We start from the raw sequence: 27,346 nt of genomic DNA, 5'->3' as shown, positions 1-27,346 counted from the left end.
CCTCTAAAGTCAACTGGGATAGACCAACAAAACAAAGGAACACTTAGTTTGAGAAGACTCAAACACCAATGTCCTCCAAACTCCAAAGAGGACGATAGCCGACTGCTACAGCTCCAAGCCTCAACAGGGAAATGCAAATGGAAATATCACCCACAACTCCCAACAGCAAGTTGGGTGTTATAAACACCCAGATCCAGGTGTGACCATTAAAGCTGGGGGAGGTGGCCACTGGATCCTCGCGTCAGAAGGACCAGGCAGAAGACTGTAAAGCAAACTGCTGAGACCTTCTGCAGACAGATACAGTGCAACTGTTTGCAGCCTATGACACATCCGTGACAGTAGCCTCCCTTCTACTATTGGCCTCCAGGAATTTAAGACCAGGTTTCTCAGGATAAGAGGTGTGGAACGAGCAAACCAGCCTGGGGGCTTTCACTTCTGATGCAGAAACCCACATCCTTTCCTCTGGACCATAACCCCTCCAGTGTACCAAGTATTAAAAGGAACAACATCGTAGGCCAGTATCTACAATCCTCGAAATTTGAAACTCGAAGTTACCATCAAAGATTATTGGTGGAGGCGGTAGGGGTGAGGGCTCAAGGGGTTCTACATATCTCTTGAGCAAAGACCTGTGAAAAACGGTGTAGATGTTAAGAGCCTGAGGTAGCTCAAGATGAAACGCTGCTGGACCAATGACGGCGGTTATCTTATAAAGACCAATGAATCTATGACCCAACTTCCAGTAAGGAACCCTCAACCTGAAATTCCTGGTAGACTACCACACTAAGTCATTCACATTCAGGTCCGGACCTAGAACGCGTTTTCTGTCGGTCAAACATTTATAACTTTCTCCCCTGACTCTGCTAGGAACAGGTAGTGGAGAAACAGGACTAGATGGACAGGTATGTGTTACCTTAGAACGTGCGCAAAAATTGCAGGAAGCTACTTGTTCAACCACATCCAGATGCAGCCCCGGCCACCAAAAACGACGAGAAAGGAGGTCTGCGGTTGCCTTGAAATTCTCTAGTTAACTTGCAGCGCAATTTAGATGGCACAAATAACCTCCCTGAAGGGCAGGAGACGGGTGTCCCGCGGGCCTCCAACACCTCACCTTCCAGGTCACTATTCAAGGCTGAGATGCCTACCCGCTTCTGCAAAATTGGGGAGGGTCCTCCAAGCCAGACAAAAATGCCAGTAAGGACCCTGTAGATACAGCAGAAGGGGAATTGTTTAGGTAGTTACCATGACAGTAATCTCCCCACTTTACAATCTCTCTGGATTGCCAGTTGACAGTTGGATTATGCTTCACCAACCAGGGCAAACCCAGAACCATTGGATTGTGGAGACCCTTCAGGACATAACAATGGCTTACTTCATAATGAAAAGACCCCACCTTCAGTCTTATGTTATGAAAAATTTGTGTCAGTGTTTTCTGTGCAAGTGGTGCTGTGTACATGGGGCAAATAGGAATAGGTTTAGCCAAGTTAGAGCAGACAAAACCATGAGTTCTAGCAAACTCAGCATCCACCTGTCTACACACACAGAAATTTTTTCAGACCTGCTCTCTAGCGCCACCTCTGCTCAGGGCAAAACAAGAAAAACACACCCCTTGAATATGAAGCTCATGGTTCCCAAGGGTTAATCAAGTCTTTTTGCTTTGGGATTGCAGGACCTGCCCCAATAAAATGTCCCTTCCTTCAACAAAAAACACACACACACTTTTTCTTGCAAATGTCGGAAGAAACATGCGAGAGACATAGAGAATCAGAAAAACTATAATACATTTCTAATTGGAGGTATTTGCTAATATTAGGATCTTAGAGCTGGGAATACCCCTTAAAATGTTTGGCCTTGCAAAGGGTGCACCGAGCGCCTGTGTTTGGCTTGAACAGTCATTGATGACTCCCTTTAAAATGCCTAAAACAAGAAACCGAGCAGGTAGTCGCCCTCCCTGTGGCCATCACCGGCTCCTCACCGTTGCTCCAGTCTCGATGCTTCAGCTGCAGCAGTGACATCAAGCCTTCAGTGCAAAACTCCGCTGTAGCCACTCGCTGAGTGTTTCCTCTTGGCTCCATCCGTGATAATGAGTCTCTGACAGCATTTAAAATGTTTCTCTAATATTGAGTCCCATGCAGGATTAGCCTTCACGGGATCTGTTTGTTTGTAGTCTGTTGCTATAGAGACACTCGGGTCTGCATAGGATCTGTAGACACAACACAATGGGATAGTTTTAGGTTTAATGTAGTTGCAATATGGTCAGAAAATTGCTTAGTTTTTAGTTTGATAGACTGGGGCTATGAAAAAAACCTGCGATTTTACAAAACACCATTCACACATGACCAAAGCCACTTACACAAACAGAGAAAGATTCCAGTAAAAACATTCTTGTAGGATATTGTTTTTCTGTTTCGGCTCCACAAATGCACATGTGTTGGTTTGCTTTAATTGTAATAAAACGCTAATAGGAGGCAAAGTTGTGAGTTTTTTGTTTATTTTATCTCTGACAACAATGGCGGCAATAGTCCATGAACTGTTGTGAGGTGCCCTCTAGTGGTTGCTTATGATTATTCTTACTCACTTTCATCACAATATATGCTTCTCGCTCTCCTTTCTCTACTACTAGAATCCTCTATAAACACATAAAACTATCACTAGGTAAAGATGAGGATCAGACGAGCATATCAATGCTCCTAGGACGGTTCTAAAAGTATTTTGTTTGACTAGATAGCTATCTCTTTAATAGTTGAGCGAATTGTTGCAGCTTGTTCCACATTGTATGGGCCCCCCAGTCCTCCCATTTGCAGAACTAGCCAATTTTTAGGACAAGAACAGTATATCACAAGTCTTCAATCTTCATCTATCTCTTCTTGTCCTTCATGGTAGGGGGCGCAATATACTTTACATACGGAAAGAGTAGAGCTGCAAGTGGAGGTGCAAATAGGTCGGAACATGCTACAAAAATCAGATGCCTAATTATAGTGGATGCACCTGGGCCCTGGAGCTTTCGAAGATATAGGCTGGACAAAAAGTCCCTTTGGCCTATATGAGAAGACCAGTTCTATTAAAGACCCGTGGTAGCTGGTTGGAGATTTTGCATTAGAGCTCACGAGCTTCAAATTCCGCCAGTGACAACATATGTTAGGGCATGTTAGGTTAGGCTATGGGTTGAACTAGATGGACTTACAGTCTTCCTTCAACCTTAATAACTATGTAACTATGTAACTATATATATATAATATTTCACCTCTTCGACCACCTTCACACTTCAGAGTTTTGGATCATTTTTAATAAAACAAAACCAGGAGTTGAGCCAACAGAGAGAAACTACGGGCAGTTCCTGGGTTACAAACTAGACAAGTTTGTTCATATTTCAAATTAGTATGTATGCTGGAACCGGCAAAAAAATAAACTAATACCTCATCGCTCACCTCTCCAGTCTCCCCGTTGCTCGCTTCCTGCTTTCCACGTCTTTACTTTCCTCTGTCGTACAACCTCTTCACTGTAGGCCAGGACTTTTGTTAAAATCTAGGCATCAAAGGTCAATCCATCTTGTAAGGTCGAAGTCCAAACATGCGCCGCTACTAGTGATGGGCGAACCTGAACAGTAAAGTTCGGGGTGCGTACTAAACACCTACTGTTCAGGCTCGGACCCCGAACATGGACTTCTCCAGGAAGTCCGTGTTACTGTTCAGGTTCGGCACCCTGAACATTGGCTTATTCCCACACTCATCTGCATGACAGCGCAAGAAACACTGGCGGCTCTGAGCGGCGGTAAGATTATTTCCGCCGAACAGAGTGCGATCAGCTGTGACCGGGGGTAAAAAGTTTACCTCTGGTCAAAATCTCTTCGGCTGATGTGAGTACTACTCTCATCAGCCTCTGCCTGGTGCTGCTAATAGCAGCGTGACCTGGTGTTGCTGATGGGAGTAGTCATCAGCCGTTGCCCGCGCTATAAATAAATACATTTAAAAAAAAATGACGATGGGTCTTTCTATTTTGGATAACCAGCATGGCAAAACTGACAGTTATGGGCTTCAACCCTCAGCTGTCAGCTTTATCATGGCTGGTTATCAATACAGGGGTCACCACTCCATTTTTTAAAATGATTTAAATAATTTAAAAAAAATGGCGTGGGGTCCCCCCCGTTTTTGGCAACCAGCCATGCTAAAGCAGACAGCTGGGGACTGGTATTCTCAGGCTGGTAATGGGCCATGAATATTGGCCACACCCAGACTAAAAATAGCAGCCTGCAGACGCCCCAGTAAAGGCCATTAGAAGCCCCAATTCTGGCGCTTTGCCCGGCTCTTCCCACTTGCCCTATGGCGGTGGCAAGTGGGGTTCATATTTGTGGGGTTGTTATCACTTTTGTATTTTCAGGTGACATCAAGCCCAACAGTTAGTAATGGAGAGGTGTCTATAAGACGCCTCTCCATTACTAACCTTATAGTCATATTGTCAGTAAAAATATTCAGAATAAAGTTATTAATTTTAAATAAAAATGCACACAGTTTTACAAATTTATTTAAAAATAAACACTCTTATACTGACCTTACACTCATGCCGTCGAAGCCCTGGTCTCCTTTAAAAATAGACAATAATACACAACAAAAATACTCACCGAACACCCATTCCATTTGTTATTTTTAATACACGATGTGTATTTTTATTTCAAATAAAGGACTTTATTGTAGCTGGTTTTTAATGAGAATATGACTTTGGGGTTAGTAATGAATAGGCGTCTCATAGACGCCAATCCATTACTAACTGCTTGGCTTGATGTCACCTGAAGTTACAAAGATGACACCAACCCCACAAATATGAACCCCACTTGCCACCGCCACAGGGCAAGTGTAAAGAGCTAGGCAAAGCGGGGTGGCTGTGGGCTGCTATTTTTAGACTGGGGGAATCAATATCCATAGCCCTTTATCAGCCTCAGAGTACCAACCCCCAGCTGTCTGCTTTAGCTTGACTGGTTGTCAAAAATGGGGGGACCCCACATTGTATTTTTTAATTACACTGCTCAAAAAACTAAAGCGAACACTAAAATACCACATCTTAGATATCACTGAATGAAATATTTCAGTTGCAAATCTTTATTCATAACATAGTGGAATGTGTTGAGAACAATAAAAAATAAAAATGATCAGAGTAAATCAAAATGAATATCCCATGGAGGTCTGGATTTGGAATGATACTCAAAATCAAAGTGGAAAATCAAATTACAGGCTGATCCAACTTCAGTGGAAATGCCTCTCAAGACAAGGAAATGATGTTCAGTTGTGTGTGTGTTGCCTCCATGTGCCTGTTTGACCTCCCTACAACGCCTGGGCATGCTCCTGATGAGTATATGTATAATCAAAAGACACCAGTAAATCCTGTAACTGGGGGTATATATCCCTTCCTGGACACCCCGAGTGTGTCCAGTTAGATGGACAACTCCAATCACATACAACCAGAAGAAAAAGGAGTATAAAAGTCCAAACCACCATATTTAAAAACCAATAACAAACTTTATTGAATAAACTGCACAATATAAATATATCCAAGACAATTTTATGTATATATACGGTAAACAATATATACCAACACAGAGGTATCAAGGAAAAAACATAACGGTATGCCGGATTATGTGTAAGCCACACAATACATCCCTAAAAATGAGTATCAAGTGCAAAGATAGAAAAAGTGGCGGTATATGGGACCCTGTAACAAATCATGGCATTATAAGCCGTCCCTATATGGATGAAAGGATCCAAAACCCGCCATTAAACAGGTTCCCCTGTTGATAAAGCTATACCGCGAAACGCGCGTCCGGGGCCGCCGGGTGAAGTGCAGGCTACTCCCCTTTACACTGACTATGGGTAAGTGCGTAATTACAGTGGTTTAATGGCGGGTTTTGGATCCTTTCATCCTTTCATCATTTGACATTTGTAACTAGGATGTTTTGAGAATTTTCCACTTAAGTTTATGGCTTTGCCAGGGGCAGTTCGGAATCCAATTTTCAGGACTTCATACAGAAGCCCCCAACAAAGTCACAAATGGAGGCTGAGATTTGGTGTTGCCAAACATGTTCAATAATACCAAGTGACAAATCCTTCTGGGAATGTTTTTTTCAATGAAAAATCATTTGTTATGTGAAAGCTCTTTTTATCGAACTAATGGACAAAATAGTCAAACATTTCTTTGCGTCTGGAGGAGAGAAGGTTTTTCCACCAACATAGAAGAGGATTCTTTACTGTTAGGGCAGTGAGAATCTGGAATTGCTTGCCTGAGGAGGTGGTGATGGCGAACTCAGTCGAGGGGTTCAAGAGAGGCCTGGATGTCTTCCTGGAGCAGAACAATATTGTATCATACAATTATTAGGTTCTGTAGAAGGACGTAGATCTGGGGATTTATTATGATGGAATATAGGCTGAACTGGATGGACAAATGTCTTTTTTCGGCCTTACTAACTATGTTACTATGGCCAACCTAATTTTAGACAATGATGGTCTGTCTGTTTAAATTTAACCCAACGAATAGTTGAAATCATCCATTCACATCAACTTTAGGCTAATGTGTTTAGACACCTTTAAGACCACCATACACATCAAATGCTTGTTGTCCGAATGTTAGTTTGCGGGCAGCCATCTCAGCCGTGTGTCTCCGGTACATGGGGTCACTTGTTCAATCGAGGCTCTTGTGTTCTCTATGAGAGAGCTGTCCGAAATCAGACATGGCTGATTGACATCTCACCTGACAATCAATTGCCCGGGACCCTCATACACATTAGACTGCTAAACCCATCGATATCGGTGGGATTGGTCAACATTACTCTGTGTAAGGGGGCCTTTACTATAGGAGAGAATTTTATACCAATAGGTATTTTATGTACCCACTTATCTCCACTGTCTGTGTATAACCAGATCACTGGGTAATAACATGTACCCACGAAACTTGAGCTCAAGGTGCTTAATTTCCTGCATTTCTGTAGTTTATTACCTATGGTTTTTCTGTTGTCCTGTGTTGCGCAGATATTTATGTGGCCCTTCCCTGAATGTGTCTAATTTTCATGTCCTTTAGGTGGTAGGGCCTTCTGACTTGAACACAGTTCTCAAGGTGAGATTTCACCAGTCATATAAAATAAGTTCACTTATTAATCCCTCTTGTCACTATGTATTTCTTATACTATTTTAGTAGCACTCGTGTACACTACATGGACAACAGTATTGGGACATGTCCACATTACGCCTACAGGGGCTCTTATGACCTCCCATCCTAAGTCCATAGGCATTAATATGGAGTTGGTTCCCCTTTTGCAGCTATAACCTCCATTCTTGTGGAAATGCTTTCTACAAGATTTTGAAGGTGTCTCTGGGAATGTTTGCTCATTCATCCAGAGGAACATTTCTGAAGTTAGGGTACCGTCACACATTGAAATTTCCATCGCTACGACGTTACGATTCGTGACGTTCTAGCGATATCGTTACGATATCGCTGTGTCTGACACGCTACTGCGATCAGACACCCTGCTGAGAATCGTACGTCGTAGCAGATCATTTGGAACTTTCTTTCGTCGCTTGATCACCCGCTGACATCGCTGGATCGTTGTGTGTGACAGCGATCCAGCGATGTCTTCGCTTGTAACCAGGGTAAACATCGGGTAACTAAGCGCAGGGCCGCGCTTAGTAACCCGATGTTTACCCTGGTTACAAGCGTAAACGTAAAAAAACAAACAGTACATACTCACCCGTCGGTGTCCTTCAGGTCCCTTGCCGTCTGCTTCCTGCTCTGAGTGTCGGCCGGAAAGTGAGAGCAGATCACAGCGGTGCTGCGCTCTGCTCTCACTGTACGGCTGCACTCAGAGCAGGAAGCAGACGGCAAGGGACCTGAAGGACACCGACGGGTGAGTATGTACTGTTTGTTTTTTTACGTTTACGCTGGTAACCAGGGTAAACATCGGGTTACTAAGCGCGGCCCTGCGCTTAGTTACCCAATGTTTACCCGGGGACTTCGGCATCGCTCCAGCGCCGTGATTGCACCGTGTGACCGCAGTCTACGACGCTGGAGCGATGCTTATACGACGCTGCGACGTCACGAATCGTGCCGTCGCAGCGATGAAAATTTCAATGTGTGACGGTACCCTTAGACACTGCTGCTGGAAGAGATGACTTGGCTCACAAATGTCCATTGTAGTTCATCCCAAACATGGGGTGGAAGTCAAACCTCTGTGCAGCTAGTCAGGTTCTTCTACACCAGGGGTGGGGAACCTCAGGCCCCAGGGCCATTTACGGCCCTCGATGACCTTTTATCAGGCCCCTGAGCAGATTCTCAGGGACCGCATTCTTGGGCAGGGAGGTGTATTTTGATTATAACCAGCTCTTCTTGCTCTGTTAGCACACACACGCAGTGTTCACTTCTGACCACTGAAGGGCATGCAATGAAAGATTACGTCCTGAAACCAGTGCCACAGTCATGATACTTTGTGGACAGAGTTTGTGCGGCCCCCGAAGGATGGTATAAATATCCAAATGGCCCTTGGCAGAAAAAAAGATTCCCCACACCTGTTCTACGCGAAACTCCATCAACCATGTTTTTATGGTCCTTGCTTTGTGCATTGGGACACAGTCACGGGGAACATAAAAGGGTCTTCCCCAAACTTTTCCCACAAAGTTGGAAGGATACAATTGCCAAAAATGTCTTGTTGTACTGACACATTAAGATTTTCCTTCACTGGAACGAAGGGGCTTAGGCCAATCCCTGAAAAACTGCTCCATAGCATTATCCCTTCTCGACACAACCTTATAGCTGACACAATCGAGTCAGGCAGGTAACGTTCTCCTGACATTCACCAAACCCGACCTCGTCCATCAGACTCCAGATAGAGAAGTGTGATCACAGAACACGTTTCCACTACTCCAGAGTCCAGTGGTGGTTGCTTTACACCACTCCATCTGACGGTTGGCATTGTGCAGCTGCTAGGCCATGAAAACTCAAGCCATGATGATTTTTTGTGCTGATGTTAATACCAGGGAAGGTTTGGACTCTGCCGCTATGGAGTCAGCAGAGCATTGGTGACTTCTATGCCTTCTGCATCTCAGCTCTTGGTGACCCTGCTCTGTAACTTTACGTAGTCTCCACTTTGGGGCTGAGTTGCTGCGGTTGGTTTCACTTGTTAATAATACCACTCACAGGTGATGGGGAATATACACAGTAGAAGGGAAAAAATGTCAAGAACTGACTTGTTACATGCTATTACAGGACCTCGCTGGTATCAGGGAACTCTTCACCACCAGCTATTCTGTCACACGTTAGTAAAGGCCGACGACATGACGAGGGGCTGGATTTTATACACATGTGGCAATGAGAAAAAACAAAAAAACCTGAATTCAATGATGAAGATGCATGTCCCAATACTTTTATCCACATAGCGTACTTTTTCTAAGGCACCATACAGAGTTAGCAGTAAGGGCACTGTGTATAATAAGTCATGTTATTCTGTATACTGTCCTTAGTGTTTATGTACATAGGAATGTCTCCAGTCTCATCGTACTAATCCACGGGTATGTTACTGTAATGGCAGGATACAGCTTACACTATTCATGTCTTCTTGTAGGAGAACTGCGGTATGTCTGTCTGCAATGGGAAAATCTTTATTCTTGGTGGACGAGGTGAAAGCGGAGAAGCGACCGACACCATCTTGTGTTACGACCCGGCTACCAGCATCATCACAGGAGTGGCAGCTATGCCCCGACCAGTGTCGTACCACGGCTGTGTGACAATTCACAGATACAACGACAAGCCCTTCAAAATGTGACCCCCTCCCCAACCCCGGAGGAGAAGGGACAGGGACATCGTAATGAACACTATCCGGAAACTGGCCATTTATTCAGGACATGGTTTTAGGGAATCTGTCATTGAAAATGTTTGTGACCCCGTCATGAATTCTACAATGCAGCCCAACAGGGACCATGTCATTCCTTGTCCAATTTGGGTTGTCTGTCACCTGACACAAGGGAAACCGAGGCCTACATATAAAAAACATGGTGCAAGAAGATGATGGTAGTCGTCACTAGAACACATAGGAATACAAACCCTCAATTGTAGATCGCCTTTTTGATATCCTACTAAGTACGCCAAAAAGATTTTGTGCGGCCGTTGCCTCGTTATTTATAGCCTTGGGGAAAGGACTATCTGTATTTTTGTTAATACACTTTTCTATGCACTTTTCTATATGTGTATGTGTTCCAGATTCTGAGTGTATTTAATACATGGATTGCATGGAAGCATTTTGTGATTTTGGAGTTATGGAGACAGTAGATGTTGTGTGCTCCCCTATAGTATCACCTATGGTATCACTGACTTTCCCAATTAGCGGAATAAACTGTATTTTCAAGTGCAATTAGGATGCAATGATAATGTGTCAGTAAAATGTCGATAGTGTAAATTCTTCTTTTCCAAAAAGATATTCTGTTCAGAACACAATAATAATGAAATCGGGAACCTGAATCCAGCAGTTTGCAGGTACTATGATTTAGTTAGACCAGTTGTCAATGGGATGTGTCTAGTATTGCTGCTCAGCTCTATTTATTTCTGTAAGGATGGACCAGCTGCAGTACTTGGCGCAGTCTATAGATTAAAAGTGGCGCTGTTTCCAGGACAAAAGAAAACAGACCCTTTCTGTTGTACAACCCCCTTACCATCTGATAGGTTAAGGGAACCTTGGTAAATGCATCACTGTCCATTCAATGGGTGCTCCCTAGATGCTCGGGCAACACCTCCTAAACAAAGTGCACATCTTCTAATGATTGCTCATTTACTGTTCAGGAACCCATAATGTAAAATGAGCAGCTGAAGGAGATTCAGTAGGGTCAATCTATACTTGTGCAGAGGTCTATGAGCTGTCAGTCTCAGGAACGGTTATTCGTTTCAGTTTGTATCTTTGAGAAACGAAAGGTCTCTGAGCTTCAGGGTTCGTTGTTCTGTAGCTGTGTAACGCTTACGTCTCTTCCGGTCTTACTGCTAACAAATATGGGATAGATATTGGTGTGAAAGCCTAGTTTGTATGCCCAAGTATATGCGGATGCCTTATTTTCCATCTTTTTTCCCCCGTTTCAGCTAATCACTATCTGTACTACAACCGTGACTTGTGAACCCCGCTGTAAATGTGTTTTGAAGATCATAGTAACTTTGTCTGTGCTCCTCACTAGTCTCAACCTTGTGCCCTCTCTCCCATTTACCCTCTTGTAGGTGCAGCCATGTTCTCCTCCTTACCATACCGGCAGTAGTGACATGCATTCTATAGGTGCAGCGGTGCCTTCCCCCAGTATTCACAGCAGAATGTACCAACAACATACTCATGTCATGCAGTCTGCTGGTAGGGAGCCACATCTGGTTACCATATTACCAGTTGTCACATACGGCATCCTATCCAGAGAACTGTGTAAGAGGAGATAGCACAACTCAGACATGCACTCTGGCGTCAGCAGTCTGTATCAGCGGTGGTTGGACACATATTCCACCCTCTACTAACTGTCTGCGCTTCCTTATCTAGTTGCAGGTGTGATCCACATTCTCCCCCAGTAGTCACAACAGTGCCTATTCACTATTCACCAAGTAATTACAGCAACACCTCCTACTCTCCCCCAGGAGTCACAGCAGTGCCTATTCACTATTCACCAAGTAATTACAGCAACACCTCCTACTCTCCCCCAGGAGTCACAGCAGTGCCTATTCACTATTCACCAAGTAATTACAGCAACACCTCCTACTCTCCCCCAGGAGTCACAGCAGTGCCTATTCACTATTCACCAAGTAATTACAGCAACACCTCCTACTCTCCCCCAGGAGTCACAGCAGTGCCTATTCACTATTCACCAAGTAATTACAGCAACACCTCCTACTCTCCCCCAGTAGTCGCATCAGTGTCTTTTCACTATCCTCCACGTAATTACAGCAGCACTTCCTACTCTCCCCCAGTAGTCACAGCAGTGCATTATCATTATCCTCCAAGTAATTACAACAGCACCTCCTACTCTCCCCCAGTAGTCATATCAGTGTCTTTTCACTATCCTCCATGTAATTACAGCAGCATCTCCTACCCTCCCCATGAGTCACAGCAGTGCCTTTTCACTACTGTCCAAGTATTTACAGCAGCACTTCCTACTCTCCCCCAGGAGTCACATCAGTGTCTTTTCACTATCCTCCAAGTAATTGCAGCAGCACCTCCTACTCTCCCCCAGTAGTCACAGCAGTGCCTTTTCACTATCCTCCAAGTAATTACAGCAGCACCTCCTACTCTCCCCCAGGAGTCACAGCAGTGCCTTTTCACTATCCTCCATGTAATTACAGCAGCACCTCCTACTCTTCCCAGTAGCTACATCAGTCTTTTCACTATCCTCCAAGTAATTACAGCAGCACCTCCTACTCTCCCCCAGTAGTCACAGCAGTGCCTTTTCACTATCCTCCAAGTAATTACAGCAGCACCTCCTACTCTCCCCCAGTAGTCACATCAGTGTCTTTTCACTATCCTCCAAGTAATTACAGCAACACCACCTACTCTCCCCCAGTAGTCACATCAGAGCCCTTCCCCTATTGTTCACAGTACATATACTTATCTTCAGCATGTTAATGTACCACCCAATTTTCTGGCAGGAAGCAAGTGAGTGGCCACTGACCATCTGCGGCATACTGCTCCTTGTTCCAGAATCAATCCATGCTAATAGATTTATGTGCAACATGAGCACAGTCTTCAGTTGTCTGCCAGCCCCCTACACTCTGTCTGCAGCCCCCGTTTACAGATGTATTTGAAATCTAGTACACTGAAGTGCTATCTGCCGTCCCACCTATCCGTAGAATCTAGGTATTGCTGCCTCCTTTTCTGGCACAGCCGCCTTATAGACAAGCCGCTGTGCCTATGGAACAATGAAAGGATCACAGTGCCCACTTGAGCGCTTTATTCAGTTGATCGACAGGCATCTCGTTAGTAGATATTTGATGTCCAGGAAAATCCGTTTAATGATGAACCTTGGATGGCTAATCATAATAACAAAATTGAATTTTAAAGCATTTCACAGCAGAAAAAAAAAATGTTCTCGTCTTTGGAGCATCTTAATAAATGCACAAAAATATAATCACAATATGTGACAAGTTCTCATGTTTGTAAGCATGCCATAACATACTTAAAGGGTTGCTGTCATCTTTGATTTTCAGGAGCCCATTGCTCCCCAACCTCCCAGCTTCCTGCTTTGCTCGGGGCGGTGTGCTCCAGCTTGATTCACAGTTTTGCCTCTGCAGCATTAGGAGCTGGACTGACGCTGATCCGGCCAGCTTCAGAGTGACGCTTCCAAGCTCTCTATCAAAGACCATGCAAGCACTGAGCTCGCTGCCTAGGAGACCGGCCATTTCTGATAGACTGCAGCGGTGACTGGTAACCTAGGCAATGCGCAGTAAGCAACAGAATTAAAAAAAAATTCCTCCATACTTGAGGATTTTAAAAAGGAAGTAAATTGTAAAGTTGCTTTTTTTTTTTACAGGCACTTTGCAATTGTACTCATTTAAGAACATGAGAAAACCCATTTTAAATCACATTTTGTGTTTAAACTTCATAAATTCATGTATCAATTATAAATTAATTTGCCTTTTTTTTCATTTTGTGTCTAACTATAATTCAGATATAAGAGTGTAGAACAATATGTTGCTTAGTAGCTGTGTTCAGAGATTTTACAGGCGTGTGTTAGTGTTTATGAGATTCCATGTATATGTTATTTTCCTGAGCTTTGTGGCCCTGTAAGTTCTTGTCGCCTAAATCCTGGAACTTGTCTTTACAATTGATCCTTCTGTTCCTATTGATTTCTATTACACAAGGTCGTACCTTTTATGCTGTCTGACCGGTCACACTTACGGTCATGGAGATACCTGCGGACATGTGATTTGCCTTACAGTCCTCTTTTGGGCTCTGTCCATCTGTTTTTCTTGTGATTGGCCTGGTTGAATATTGCTTTCTGAAACTACATTGTAGAGTTTTTGTGTGTGACCAGCTGTGGGTAGCAAATAGCTTTCATTACGTTTAATGGTGTTGATGACTTGTACGAGTGTGAATACAGCATGCAATTTACTAATAAGCTGGATGAGAAATCCAATGCTAGAGTGACAAATCAAGTTTTCCATGAGTCCACCAACACCCATCCATCCATGATGGCCTCCGGAGGAGGAATTTGATGTCCCTGCTCTCCATGTTATTCTGAGGTCTCACATACTTTACCTTCCTAAACAGTTTTATCCTAATTTGACAATAATGTGGCACCTGTAAAGATCTGAGGTCCCAAATCGTACCTCAATATGTCTTAAATTTCAGACGAAGAGACATGGTGGGTTCTGTAGGAGCTTCTGCTTCAAGGCCTGGGAGGACTGAAACGTTGTGACATCATTTATGGGATTGTCCCACCACAACCACTTATCTTCTATACACAAGAATGGTAATAACTTGCTAATTGCTGGGAGTCTGATTGCCAGGACATCCACCAATCTGAAAACCAGGGCTCTGGAGTTTCCCACTTGAATGGTCCCACATGGACACCACGACTCCATTCATTGTCTATAGGATTGATAGTGATAGCCGATTCCTTCCTTACTGGAAGTAGGGACAGTTCTGTAACTGGAAGTCTATTAGGAAGTTGTACACAAATTGTTTTTTTTTATATGAGTTTATTCTGTTCCAAACCAAAGACTTTTAATGATTTGAGATCTGCAGTAGCAGATACATACAAGATGTGGACAAGATGCCACTGCTGTGCCATGGCTGCCCATGATTGTCATATAACAATTCACAAGATCACAGGGACCACTAAACTAAACAGTTGTGGGGCTTTATCTGTGCCTTTGCTTTTACTAGAACTTCTGGCTCTTTTGAAGCTGATGATTCAGTCCTTGTTGTCTTTTCAATAAAAAGGTTAGAAGTATAGCTAACAAATTCTGATGCCTGCTGCCATATAACAAGTCTAACTTAAAGGAAACCGGTCACCTTCAAAAATGCTATTTACTTGTGGATACAGTGGTAATCTGCAGGCAAATAATGTTTTAACCTTATTATTGTGTTTTACTGGAAATGTGGCTGAAGGGAGAAAGTACAATTTTATTCTCCCTGTGGCTGCTCATTTCCAGCCATCGGGGTGGTGCAGGGAGCAGCTACTATCACCTCTCAATACTGAGTGAGTGCACTGCAATCATTTCCTGGCACATTGATTGACAGCCTGCTGTGCACACATACACTGCACACATACACTGCACACAGCTGTCTGTCCGTATATACCGGAGAGTGACTACAGCCTCACTCAGTGTATAGTAAATGATGACGATCCCTGCACCACCCTGATGACTGGAAGCGAGCGGCTGCAGGGAGAATATAACTTCATTCTCTTCTGCAGCTGGGCTCCCAGTAACACAGTAAAATATAATTAAAACCCTATTTACATGTAAATTACCACTATATCTACAAGTAAATAGCATTTTTGAAGGTGACCGGTTCCTTTAAAAATCAATTATTTTTGCCTGTTTTATTCAATCTTACGGTTTTTACTATTAGTGATATCGTTTAATTTTGTTTCATTTGGAAAAAGGGACGATTCTGCGTGCCTGTGTTTTGTATGGTATGTATAAACTCTGGGGATTTCTTTCTTGCTAAGGGAACGCGTGGTAATTGCTAGTGTATATATGGACTTTACATCATGAGGATTTCCTTCCACAAATCAGGTTCCGTATTGATTGAAATCTGTGACATGTATTGAGAGGACTTCTCCATACAGTAAAACCTAGAAGGACAAGAGTGTGGAGCACTGCGCAATTACCAGGCAGTCTGGTGCCTTCTTTTTTTGTACAGTACCATTTTTGTGTATTTTTCTTGAATATGTGTAATATGACAATTATAATATTGTTACTTATGTCTGATCTTAATAAAGATTGAAAAAAAGATTATGGTGATTTAATATTATAAAGTATTGGAACATATTGAGGCTGCGGCCCTTTCAGTGCTCACTCGGCACTAGGGATGAGCAGACCCGAACTTTTGAGTCTGAAAATTCTCTCTCTCCCCGGACTACACATTAACATTAACACAGTACACATGCTGACGCCTGACTGCAGAAGGTTTTTTTTTTTTTTTCTTCAATATGTATATACACTGCTCAAAAATATAAAGGGAACACTAAAATCCCACATCCTAGATATCACAGAATGAAATATTCTAGTTGTAAATCTTTATTCATTACATAGTGGAATGTGTTGAGAACAATAAAACCTAAAAATTATCAACGTAAATCACAACTAATATCACACGGAGGTCTGGAGTTGGAATGATGCTCAAAATCAGTGTGTTAAACGAAGTTACAGGCTGATCCAACTTCAGTGGAAATGCCTCAAGACAAGGAACTGATGCTCAGTAGTGTGTGTGGCCTCCACGTGCCTGTATGATCTCCCTACAATGCCTGGGCATGCTCCGGATCGTCTCCAAAGGGATCTCCTCCCAGACCTGGACTAAAGCATCAGCCAACTCCCGGACAGTCTGTGGTGCAATGTAACGTTGGTGGATGGTGCGAGACATGATGTCCCAGATGTATTCAATCGGATTCAGGTCTGGGGAACAGGTGGGCCAGTCCATAGCATCAATGCCTTCATCTTGCAGGAAGTGCTGACACACTCCGGCCACATGAGGTCTGGCATTGTCCTGCATTAGGAGGAACCCAGGACCAACCGCACCAGCATATGGTCTCACAAGGGGTCTGAGGACCTCATCTCGGTACCTAATGGCAGTCAGGCTACCTCTGGCAAGCACATGGAGGGCTGTGCGGCCCTCCAAAGAGATGCCACCCCACACCATTACTGACCCACTGCCAAACCGGTCATGCTGAAGGATGTTGCAGGCAGCAGATCGCTCTCCATGGCATCTCCAGACTCTGTCACGCCTGTCACATGTGCTCAGTGTGAACCTGCTTTTATCTGTGAAGAGCACAGGGTGCCAGTGGCGAATGTTGTGAATTCCGTTCTGGAGCTCCCTCCTGTGGTTGCTAATGGTATTTTTGTGAGTTCTGCCCTTGGGCTCCCTCTGGTGGTTTCGAGTGGAACTGCTGCTCCTTTGGGTAGCTGTGGCAGCTGCCTTCACTAATCGCCTTGCCTGGGTTGTTATTTAAACCTGATCTGGGCTTTAGTTCATGCCAGCTGTCAATGTCCTTGGCTTGGATTTGGTTCTTTCCTTGGATTTCTCATATGGCCTGTCCTTGTCAGCAAAAGATAAGTTTTTGCTAGTCCTTGTTTGTCCATTTGCTTGCTCTGCAAATATGTCTCTTTTTGTCCAGCTTGTCACTATGTCATATTCAGGCTAGCTGGAAGCTCTGGGAAAGCAGATTTGCCCCTCCACACCGTGAGTCGGTGTGGAGTTCATTTTTGTAAACTCTGCGTGGATTTTGTAGTTTTTAATACTGACCGCACAGTATCCTTTTCTCTCTGTCTATCAAGTTTAGTATTGGCCTCCTTTGCTGAAATCTGATTTCATTTCTGTGTACGTCATTTCCCTCTTCACTCACAGCCAATATTTGTGGGGGGCTATCTTTCCTTTTGGGGTTTTCTCTGAGCCAAGATAGCTTTCTATTTCCTTCTTTAGGGGTAGTTAGTTCTTAGGCTGTGAAGAGGTGTCTAGGGAGAGTTAGGAACATCCCACGGCTATTACTAGTGTTGTTGTTAGGATTAGGGACTGCGGTCAGTAGAGATACCACCTTCTCAGAGCTCGTCCCATGTTGCGTTTTAGCCACCAGGTCATATCAGTGTGGCCTCTTAACCACCAGGTCATAATAGGCGAATATGTCATTCCTGGTGTTCTGTGGCAAATGCCAAGCATCCTGCACGGTGTTGGACACCGTGTGTGTGAGCACAACCCTATCTGTGGACGTCGGGCACTCAGACCATCCTCATGGAGTCGGTTTCCAACGGTTTGTGCAGACACATGCACATTTATGGCCTGCTGGAGGTCATTTTGCAGGGCTCTGGCAGTGCTCCTGTTCCTCCTTACAGTCAGGCTGAGGTAGTGGTCCTGCTGGGTTGTTGCCTTCCTATGGCCCCTCCACGTCTCCTGGTGTACTGGCCTGTCTCCTGGTAGCACCTCCAGCCTCTGGACACTACGCTGACAGACACAGCAAACCTCGCCACAGCTCGCATTGATGTGCCATCCTGGATGAGCTGCACTACCTGAGCCACTTGTGTGGGTTGTAGAGTCCGTCTCATGCTACCACGAGTGTGAAAGCACAACCAACATTCAAAAGTGACCAAAACATCAGCCAGAAAGCATTGGTACTGAGATGTGGTCTGTGGTCCCCACCTGCAGAACCACTCCTTTATTGAGTGTGTCTTGATAATTGCCAATAATTTCCATCTGTCGTCTATTCCATTTGCACAACAGCATGTGAAATTGATTGTCAAACAGTGTTGCTTCCTAAGTGGACAGTTTGATTTCACAGAAGTTTGATTTACTTGGAGTTATATTCTATTATTTAAGTGTTCCCTTTATTTTTTTGAGCAGTGTATAATATTCATTATATAAACTAGGGGGCAGGTCAGTGAGGGATCAGTGACCTCTCAGCAGTCTGCATTATGAATACCTAATCAGAGCACCACATGAAGACCAGCACAGCCCCACCCCGGAGTACGAGCATATCATTAACTCAGAACTGAAAATAAAGATTAAAAAATAACCATAAGACGGATTTCATCACCCCATTTTAATCAGTATAACGGCGCCGACCTGACACTGTGGGTTACTGTGCACAATCCTGCTGACAGGTTTTCTTTAAGGGTAAGAGCTAGTGATGAGCGAATATACTCGGTACTCGAGATTTCTCGAGCACGCTCGGGTGTCCTCCGAGTATTTTTTAGTGCTCGGAGATTTAGTTTTCATCGCCGCAGCTGAATGATTTACATCTGTTAGCCAGCATAAGTACATGTGGGGGTTGCCTGGTTGCTAGGGAATCCACACATGTAATCAAGCTGGCTAACAGATGTAAATCATTCAGCTGCGGCGATGAAAACTAAATCTCCAAACAGTCATTAATACTCGGAAGTCACCCGAGCGTGCTTAGGAAAACCCGAGCCAGGAGTACACTCGCTCATCACTATTTAGCACCTACCCCCAGAATAGGTAACAAGTTATTGATGGGTGGGGGTCTGACTGCTGTGTACCGATTAGTAGCACAGGGCACTTTTAATGCATCTGTAGTGCGCCTGCTCGACTGCTGCTCCATTTATTCCACAGAGCGCTGCTCTTGGATTTTTTCAATATCCCCGTGGAGAATGAATGGAGCAGCAATCCGGCATTCGCTCTGCCGGTCCATTTAGTAATGGGGATAACAGTCCCTGTCAGGAATAAATTAAAATTCAAAAAAACATTGGCGGTTTCGTCATTAGTCTTTTGAGTGAAAAAACAAACTGTGAAATGACTACTGAAAAAAATTCTCAAAAAATTCCAGTGGGCAAAAAAAAAAAACGCTCTTGAAAAAACAATTAAAAAACGTTGCAAAAGACATTTCAGGAAAAAAAAAGAGCCAGAATTTCCTGAAGTATCTGCATCCGAGTCCTCCTGTTATGTGTGCATGTGTATGTTTTGGTGTAGCAGAGTTTGCGGTCACATTTGCGGTCTGCGCCGCAGCGTCGGGCGCCGCAGCGTCGCCGCATGCGTCATGCACCCCTATATTTAACATGGGGGCGCATGGACATGCGTCGCACTTGCGTTTTGCGCCGCATGCGTCCCTGTGGCGCCCGCGTCCGGGCGCAGAGGACGCAGCAAGTTGCATTTTTGCTGCGTCCAAAATCAATCAAAAAAAGGACGCATGCGGCGCAAAACGCAGCGTTGTGCATGCGTTTTGCTGCGTTTTTGTTTGCGTTGTGCGTTGCGGTGCCGACGGTGCGGCGCACAACGCAAATGTGAACGTAGCCTAAGTGTAGCAGGGTTGTGTCTGCATGTGTTTTGGTGTAGCAGGGTTGTATGTCTTAGGCTGGGGTCACACATGGCGTAAGAAAATACGCCACGTATTATACGTCCGTACTACGGCCGTAATACGGAGAAATGTCCCCAAAATATTGATCCGTAGTCAGGGTGTTTCAGCGTATTTTGCGCATGGCATCCTCCGTATGTAATCCGTATGGCATCCGTACTGCGAGATTTTCGCGCAGGCTTGCAAAACCGACATCTAATGGATTTATGTGCTCAAATGTTCATTAAAACATATATACAGTATATATATATATATATATATATATATGTCATTGAGACACATATATATATATATTCTGTATTTAGATTTCATTCAGAGCGATATCTGTGAACAGCCGCTAATTCAATTGCCGGCTTTTCATTTCTCCTGCACAAACCCGACAGGATATGAGACATGATTACATACAGTAAACCATCTCATATCCCCTTTTTTTTTGCATATTCCACATTACTAATGTTAGTAGTGTGTATGTGCAAAATTTCAGCGCTGTAGCTGCTGAAATAAAGGGTTAAATGGCGGAAAAAATTGGCGTGGGCTCCCGCGCAATTTTCTCCGCCAGAGTGGTAAAGCCAGTGACTGAGGGCAGATATTAATAGCCAGGAGAGGGTCCATGGTTATTGGCCCCCCCGTGGCTACAAACATCTGCCCCCAGCCACCCCAGAAAAGGCACATCTGGAAGATGCGCCTATTCTGGCACTTGGCCACTCTCTTCCCACTCCCTGTAGCGGTGGGATATGGGGTAATGAAGGGTTAATGTCACCTTGCTATTGGAAGGTGACATTAAGCCAGATTAATAATGGAGAGGCGTCAATTATGACACCTATCCATTATTAATCCAATTGTAGGAAAGGGTTAAAAAACACACACACACATGATTACAAAGTAGTTTAATGAAATAAACACAGCGGTTGTTGTAATAATTTATTGTTCTCCCATTCCATTTCCAGGACCTCGCTTGGCAACATAATAAACGCACAAGATACATACCTTCTGCTGTCAGATCTCGTCCCACGAAGTAATCCATCTGAAGGGGTTAACTAATATTACAGGCAGGAGCCCTGCAAATGCAGCTGTGCTCCGTGCCTGTAATCCCCAGGGAATGAATGAAATGTAGGTCATTGACCTACATTTCTTTCAGTCGCGGTGATGCGCCCCCTGGTGGATGTTCTCATATGACCTGGAGCGTGGGAAAAAGTTCCCAGGCTGCAGTTCATGAGAACATCCACCAGGGGGCGCATCACCGCGACTGAAAGAAATGTAGGTCAATGACCTACATTTCATTCATTCCCTGGGGATTACAAGCACGGAGCACAGCTGCATTTGCAGGGCTCCTGCCTGTAATATTAGTTAACCCCTTCAGATGGATTACTTCGTGGGACGAGATCTGACAGCAGAAGGTATGTATCTTGTGCGTTTATTATGTTGCCAAGCGAGGTCCTGGAAATGGAATGGGAGAACAATAAATTATTACAACAACCGCTGTGTTTATTTCATTAAACTACTTTGTAATCATGTGTGTGTGTGTTTTTTAACCCTTTCCTACAATTGGATTAATAATGGATAGGTGTCATAATTGACGCCTCTCCATTATTAATCTGGCTTAATGTCACCTTCCAATAGCAAGGTGGCATTAACCCTTCATTACCCCATATCCCACCGCTACAGGGAGTGGGAAGAGAGTGGCCAAGTGCCAGAATTGGCGCATCTTCCAGATGTGCCTTTTCTGGGGTGGCTGGGGGCAGATGTTTGTAGCCAGGGGGGGCCAATAACCATGGACCCTCTCCTGGCTATTAATATCTGCCCTCAGTCACTGGCTTTACCACTCTGGCGGAGAAAATAGCGCGGGAGCCCACGCCAATTTTTTCCGCCATTTAACCCTTTATTTCAGCAGCTACAGCGCTGAAATTTTGCACATACACACTACTAACATTAGTAATGTGGAATATGCAAAAAAAAAGGGGATATGAGATGGTTTACTGTATGTAAACCATGTCTCATATCCTGTCGGGTTTGTGCAGGAGAAATGAGAAGCCGGCAATTGAATTACCGACTTTTCACTAACACCGCTGCGTATTTCTCGCAAGTCACACTGCTGGTCCGTGTGGAATCCGTATTTTTCGCGCCCCCATAGACTTTCATTGGCGTATTATTTGCGCAGTACGCTGACAAACGCAGCATGCTGCGATTTTGTACGGCCGTAGAAAGCCGTATAATACTGAACCGTAATATACGGCTAATAGGAGCAGCCCCATTGAGAATAATTGTGCCGTATGTAATGCGAGTTTTACGGACGTAGTTTCTGCGCTCTTACGTCCGTAAAACTCGCATGTGTGACCCCAGCCTTAGTGTAGCAGGGTTGTGTCTGCATGTGTTTTGGTGCAGCAGAGTTCTGTGTGTGATTTGCTGTAGCAGACCTTTGTGTGTGTTACGACACTGGTGGAAACAGCTGTAATCCAATAGCAGAAGGAGCATGAGCAGGGAACAGCAAGTGGTGGCAGAAATCCTTGGACGTAGCAATGGGAGTTGTGGAAACAATTGATAGAGGAGTGGGAACAGAATTGATAGAGGAGTGGGAACAGTCTGGGTAATACAGTTCTGGAGATAGACAACCGCTAGACACACGTTTGCATTTTTGTAGCGATGAGAACCCTCCTGATTTACAGGTGCATGTCTCCAAAAGCATGGGATGGACATTGGTCACTACAGCGTATTGGTCACTACAACTTATTGGGCACTACAATGGCAGTTTGCATTTTTCACTCAGCAACATCCCGAGTCAAAATCATTACTACACCTGTAGATAAATTCCCAAAGGGTTATAATTTGTAAACTGGGTAGTTTATAAAATGAGGTCAAATATGGGGGAGTTCTGCTGTTCTGGCACCTCAGGGGCTCTGCTAATGTGGCACGACACCCGCCACAAACCAGTTCAGAAAAATCTCAACTCGAATATGACACTTCTTCCCTTCTGAGTTTTGCACTGTGCCTCAAAAGTAATTTTGGACCACATATGGGGAGAAATTGCACAACAGATTTTGGAGTCTATTTTCCCCTTCTATCCTTGTTAAAAATGGAAAAAATGGGGCTAAAACAACATTTTTGAAGGAAAAAATGTTTTTTTTCTCATTTTCACCGATCAACATTGCAAACTTCTGTGAAGCACCTGGGGGTTCAAGGTGCTCACCACATCTACTATATAATTGTCTAAGGGGTACTTCCGTCTGTCTGTCTGTCCCGGAAATCCCGCTTCGCTGATTGGTCTCGCCAGCTGCCTGTCCTGGCTGCCGCGACCAATCAGTGACGGCCACAGCCCGGCCGAGAATTAGTCCCTCCCTACTTCCGTCGAGTCAGTGCCCGGTGCCCGCTCCATACTCCCCTCCACTCAGCGCTCACACAGGGTTAATGCCAGCGTTAACGGACCGCGTTATGCCGCGGGTTACGCACTCCGTTAACGCTGCTATTAACCCTGTGTGTCCCCAACTTTTTACTATTGATGCTGCCTATGCAGCATCAATAGTAAAAAGATGTAATGTTAAAAATAATAAAAAAAACAAAAAACCTGCTATTCTCACCTTCCGTCATCTTCCATTCCCAGAGATGCATTGCGAAATTACCCAAAAGACTTAGCGGTCTCGCCTTCCTTCCTGGAAACGGAAGATGGCGGCAGCCACGTGCGCATCGGCACAGCTTCGCTTGACGCAGGAGGGTGAGTATATAACTATTTTTTATTTTATTTTTTTTTTAACAGGGATATGGTGCCCACACTGCTATATACTGCGTGGGCTGTGTTATATACCACGTGGCTGCTATATACTACCTGGCCAGTGTTAGATACTATGTGGTCTGTGTTATATACTGCGTGAGCTGTGCTATATATTACGTGGCCAGTGTTATATACTGCGTGGCCTGTGTTATATACTACGTCGCCTGTGTTATATACTACGTGGCTGCTATATACTGCATGGGCTGTGTTATATAGTACATGGGCTGTGTTATACTGCGTGGGCTGTGTTATATAGTACGTGGGTTGTGTTATACTGTGTGAGCTGTATTATATAGTTCGTGGGCTGTGCTATATACTGCGTGGGCTGTATTATATAGTACGTGGGCTGTGCTATATACTGCGTGGGCTGTGCTATATATTACGTGGCCAGTGCTATATACTGTTTGGGGTGTGTTATATACTACGTGGCTGCTATATACTGTGTGGGCTGTGTTATATAGTACGTGGGCTGTGTTATATACTGTTTGGGCTGTGTTATATACTGCGTGGCCACTGTTATATACTGCGTTTCCTGTATTAACGCATCGGGTATTCTACAATATGTATGTATGTATGTATATAGCAGCCACATAGTATATAGCACAGGCCACGTAGTATTTGTCTGCTATATACTACATGGCTCCTATATACTATGTGGCCTGTGCTATATACTATGTGGCTGCTATATACATACATACATACATACATATTCTAGAATAACCGATGCGTTAGAATCGGGCCACCATCTAGTATCTAGATAAATTCCTTGAGGGGTCTAGTTTCCAAAATGGGGTCACTTGTGGGTGGTTTACACTGTTTAGACACATCAGGGGCTCTCCAAACGCGATATGATACCCACAGAACATTTCATTCCATCCATCTTAATGTGACTCTATCCTTTCTGAGCCCTGCGCCCAAAAACTAGCTTTCCAGTTTTTTTACTCAGGAGAAATTGCACGACAAATTGTATGATGCATTTTCTCCTGTTACCCTTGTGAAAATAAAAAAAATGGGGATAAAAGAAAGGTTTTTTTGTGGGAAAAATATGATTTTTCATTTTCACAGCTCAACTTTATAAGCTTCTGTGAAGCACCTGAAGGTTCAATGTACTCACCACACATCTAGGTAAGTTTCCTGAGGAGTCGAGTTTCCAAAATGTTGTCACTTGTGGGGGATGTCCACTGTTTAGGCACATCAGGGGCTCTCCAAACGCGACATGGCGTCTGCTAATGATTCCAGCAAATTTTGCATTAAAAAAGTCAAATGTCTCTCCTTCCCTTCTGAGCCCTGCTGTGCACCCAAACAGTAGTTTTCCTCCACATATTGGGTATCGGCGTACTCAGTAGAAATTGCACAACAAATATTTTCTTCTGTTACCCTGTTATAAAATAAAAAATTGAGATCTAAAATAAACTTTTGTGAAAAAAAAATGTTAATTTTTTACTTCCACATTCCAATAATTCCTGTGAAGCACCTGAAGGGTTAATAAACTTCTTGAATGCGGTTTTGAGCACCTTGAGGGGTGCAGTTTTTAGAATGGTGTCACTTTTGGGTATTTTCTGTCATATAGACCCCTCAAAGTGACTTCAAATGTGAGGAGGCCCCTGGTCAAATTTTTTACCTTTATAATGTCCTAACAAACAAAAGTATGTTTCCAAAATTGTGCTGATGTAGACATGTGGGAAATGTTATTTATTAACTATTTTATGTGACATATCTCTGTGATTTAAGGGCATAAAAATTCAAAGTAGCTAAATTTTCACCAAATTTCTGATATTTTCACAAATAAAAGCAAGTTTTAGTGAACAAATTTTTACCACTATCATGAAGTACAATATGTATTTTTTTTTTTTTTAAAGTCTCAGAATCACCTTGACCTGTTAAAATGTTCCAGAGTTATTGACACTGGTCAGAATTGTAAAATTTGGCTTGGTCATGAAGGTGAAACAGGATTGGGGGTGAAGGGGTTAATGTGAACCTAACCTCAATGGACTTTGGTGAGAAGCAGCACTGCCACCCAGCGGCTTGCACGCCTCACTGCATGACTCCAAATATATACACTATATGGACGTCACATGGCCTAGTGAGCGACTTTTGCCAGTAACAAAGATGGCTGCTAGACTCTGTGACGTAAATATCCCGCGTCCGGTCTCTTTGATTTACCTCACGACTCCAGGTCCCCTCACGTGGTACACCATCAGGGGCCTTACGATGATCGACTAGATAGGCAATCTACCCCAGGGCTGCACGCCGAGCGTCCAAGATACCTCTGTAAACACAAAGCTGCGGCCGATCCCCGGCAGTCTGCAGGCGCTGCAGTCACGTGTCACTGCCTCCTCACAGACGTGCACGGTCCCGGGATTTGCTGGGTGAGCAGGTTAACCCTTGCAGGGCTGCACAGAGCAGCCACATAGCCAGTAGTGCACGGTGCTGAGTGTGGGCGGTGTGTAGTGGTGTGTTATCAGCCCTGGTGCAGTCCACATGTGCTTGGTGTGGGAGCACTATGGCAGGCTGTGTGGTGTTAGCAGTGATGTCTGGGAGTAATGGGCGCTGTGTGGTTTATCATTTCTAGTACGTTATCCTGCGCCAATATGTCCGGGGTGAAGAGGACCATGGAAGACAAGGACCCGGACTACGAGGACGTATCGGTGGTGCGGCAGAACAAGCGGCACAAGGCAATCGAGACGTCCGGTACGTGAGGCACACGGATTTATTCAGTGCATTACACTTTAGAGGACGGGAGAGCTCCCCTGTCAGGTCTGTCACAGAACGCACGCCTACTCCGCAGCTAATGACTCCTCCTGGGCGTCATCTTAGGGGGGCAACCCAGTTATCAATCAGAGATTACACCCATTTGTCAATTTATTCCATTGGCACATTGTGTGACGTGTCCGCTGATTGGCTGCAGGGCTCTCCTGACATTGTGTGCCAACACTGGAGGTTGAGTACAGGCTGTTTTTGTTTTACATGAAGAAGCATCCACCGCACTCTCTAGATCAGTTATACAGTGATTTTATTCAGTGGTGTATATACAGAGTAGGATGTCAGGTGAAACGAAGAGCCACACACTTAAATTGGATGTTTCGCCCTGTCCTGGGTCTTTATCAGGGGGTCTCTGAATCTTTAACATTAAAGAAATACTGTATAAAACATAGTCTAGATTAGATACAGCTCTGGCAAAAATTAAGAGACCACGGCAAAATGTTCAGTTTGTCTAATGTTTCTCTTTATAGGTATATTTTTGAGTAAAATGTAAATTGTTCTTTTATTCTATAAATTTCCGACAATGTGTCTCCGAAGTTCCAAGCAATAATTTTTGTATTTTTTTTTCTGACAAAGAAGAATGGTCAAAATTAAAAAAACAAAAACAAAACAGTGCTTTCAGACCTCAAATAATGCAAAGAAAACAAGTTCATAATCATTTAGAAACAACAATACTAATGCTTTAACCCAGGAAGAGTTCAGAAATCAATATTTTGTGGAATAACCATGATTTTTAATCACAGCTTTCATGCGTCTTGGCATGCTTTCCACCAGTCTTTCACACTGCTTCTGGCACAAAAATGTAAGCAGT

The 27,346-nt window shown here is 44.0% G+C and overlaps 2 protein-coding genes and 1 long non-coding RNA gene across 9 annotated transcripts in view; 2 read left to right on the top strand and 1 right to left on the bottom strand.

The window, feature by feature from the left end:
- Positions 1 to 15,938, top strand: part of KLHL24 (kelch like family member 24) — an 80,321-nt gene extending 64,383 nt beyond the window's left edge. For 4 of the 5 annotated variants that reach the window (XM_077291086.1, XM_077291090.1, XM_077291087.1 and 1 more), the window contains 2 exons: positions 7,060 to 7,095; positions 9,593 to 15,938. In XM_077291086.1, coding sequence (XP_077147201.1) covers positions 7,060 to 7,095; positions 9,593 to 9,793 — 237 coding nt within the window. In that variant the 3' untranslated portion in view covers positions 9,794 to 15,938. The remainder of the gene's footprint in view (positions 1 to 7,059; positions 7,096 to 9,592) is intronic. The other variant, XM_077291091.1, reaches the window with a different exon arrangement.
- LOC143808432 (uncharacterized) overlaps positions 1 to 26,063 on the bottom strand; it is a 33,023-nt gene extending 6,960 nt beyond the window's left edge. The window contains exons 1-2 of the long non-coding RNA XR_013221953.1: positions 25,936 to 26,063; positions 1,973 to 2,200 (exon numbers count right to left, since the gene is read on the bottom strand). This is a non-coding gene — a long non-coding RNA (uncharacterized LOC143808432). The remainder of the gene's footprint in view (positions 1 to 1,972; positions 2,201 to 25,935) is intronic.
- The window catches only part of YEATS2 (YEATS domain containing 2), a 122,857-nt gene continuing 121,444 nt past the window's right edge, over positions 25,934 to 27,346 (top strand). The window contains exons 1-2 of one of the 3 annotated variants that reach the window (XM_077291083.1): positions 25,934 to 26,141; positions 26,345 to 26,463. In XM_077291083.1, the coding sequence (XP_077147198.1) occupies positions 26,364 to 26,463 (100 nt within the window). In that variant the 5' untranslated portion in view covers positions 25,934 to 26,141; positions 26,345 to 26,363. The remainder of the gene's footprint in view (positions 26,142 to 26,344; positions 26,464 to 27,346) is intronic. The other 2 variants (XM_077291085.1, XM_077291084.1) reach the window with 2 other exon arrangements.

This window comes from Ranitomeya variabilis, chromosome 2, assembly GCF_051348905.1.
Source record: "Ranitomeya variabilis isolate aRanVar5 chromosome 2, aRanVar5.hap1, whole genome shotgun sequence".
Lineage (NCBI taxonomy): Eukaryota > Metazoa > Chordata > Amphibia > Anura > Dendrobatidae > Ranitomeya > Ranitomeya variabilis.
This window is presented reverse-complemented; position numbering and strand designations above follow the sequence as displayed.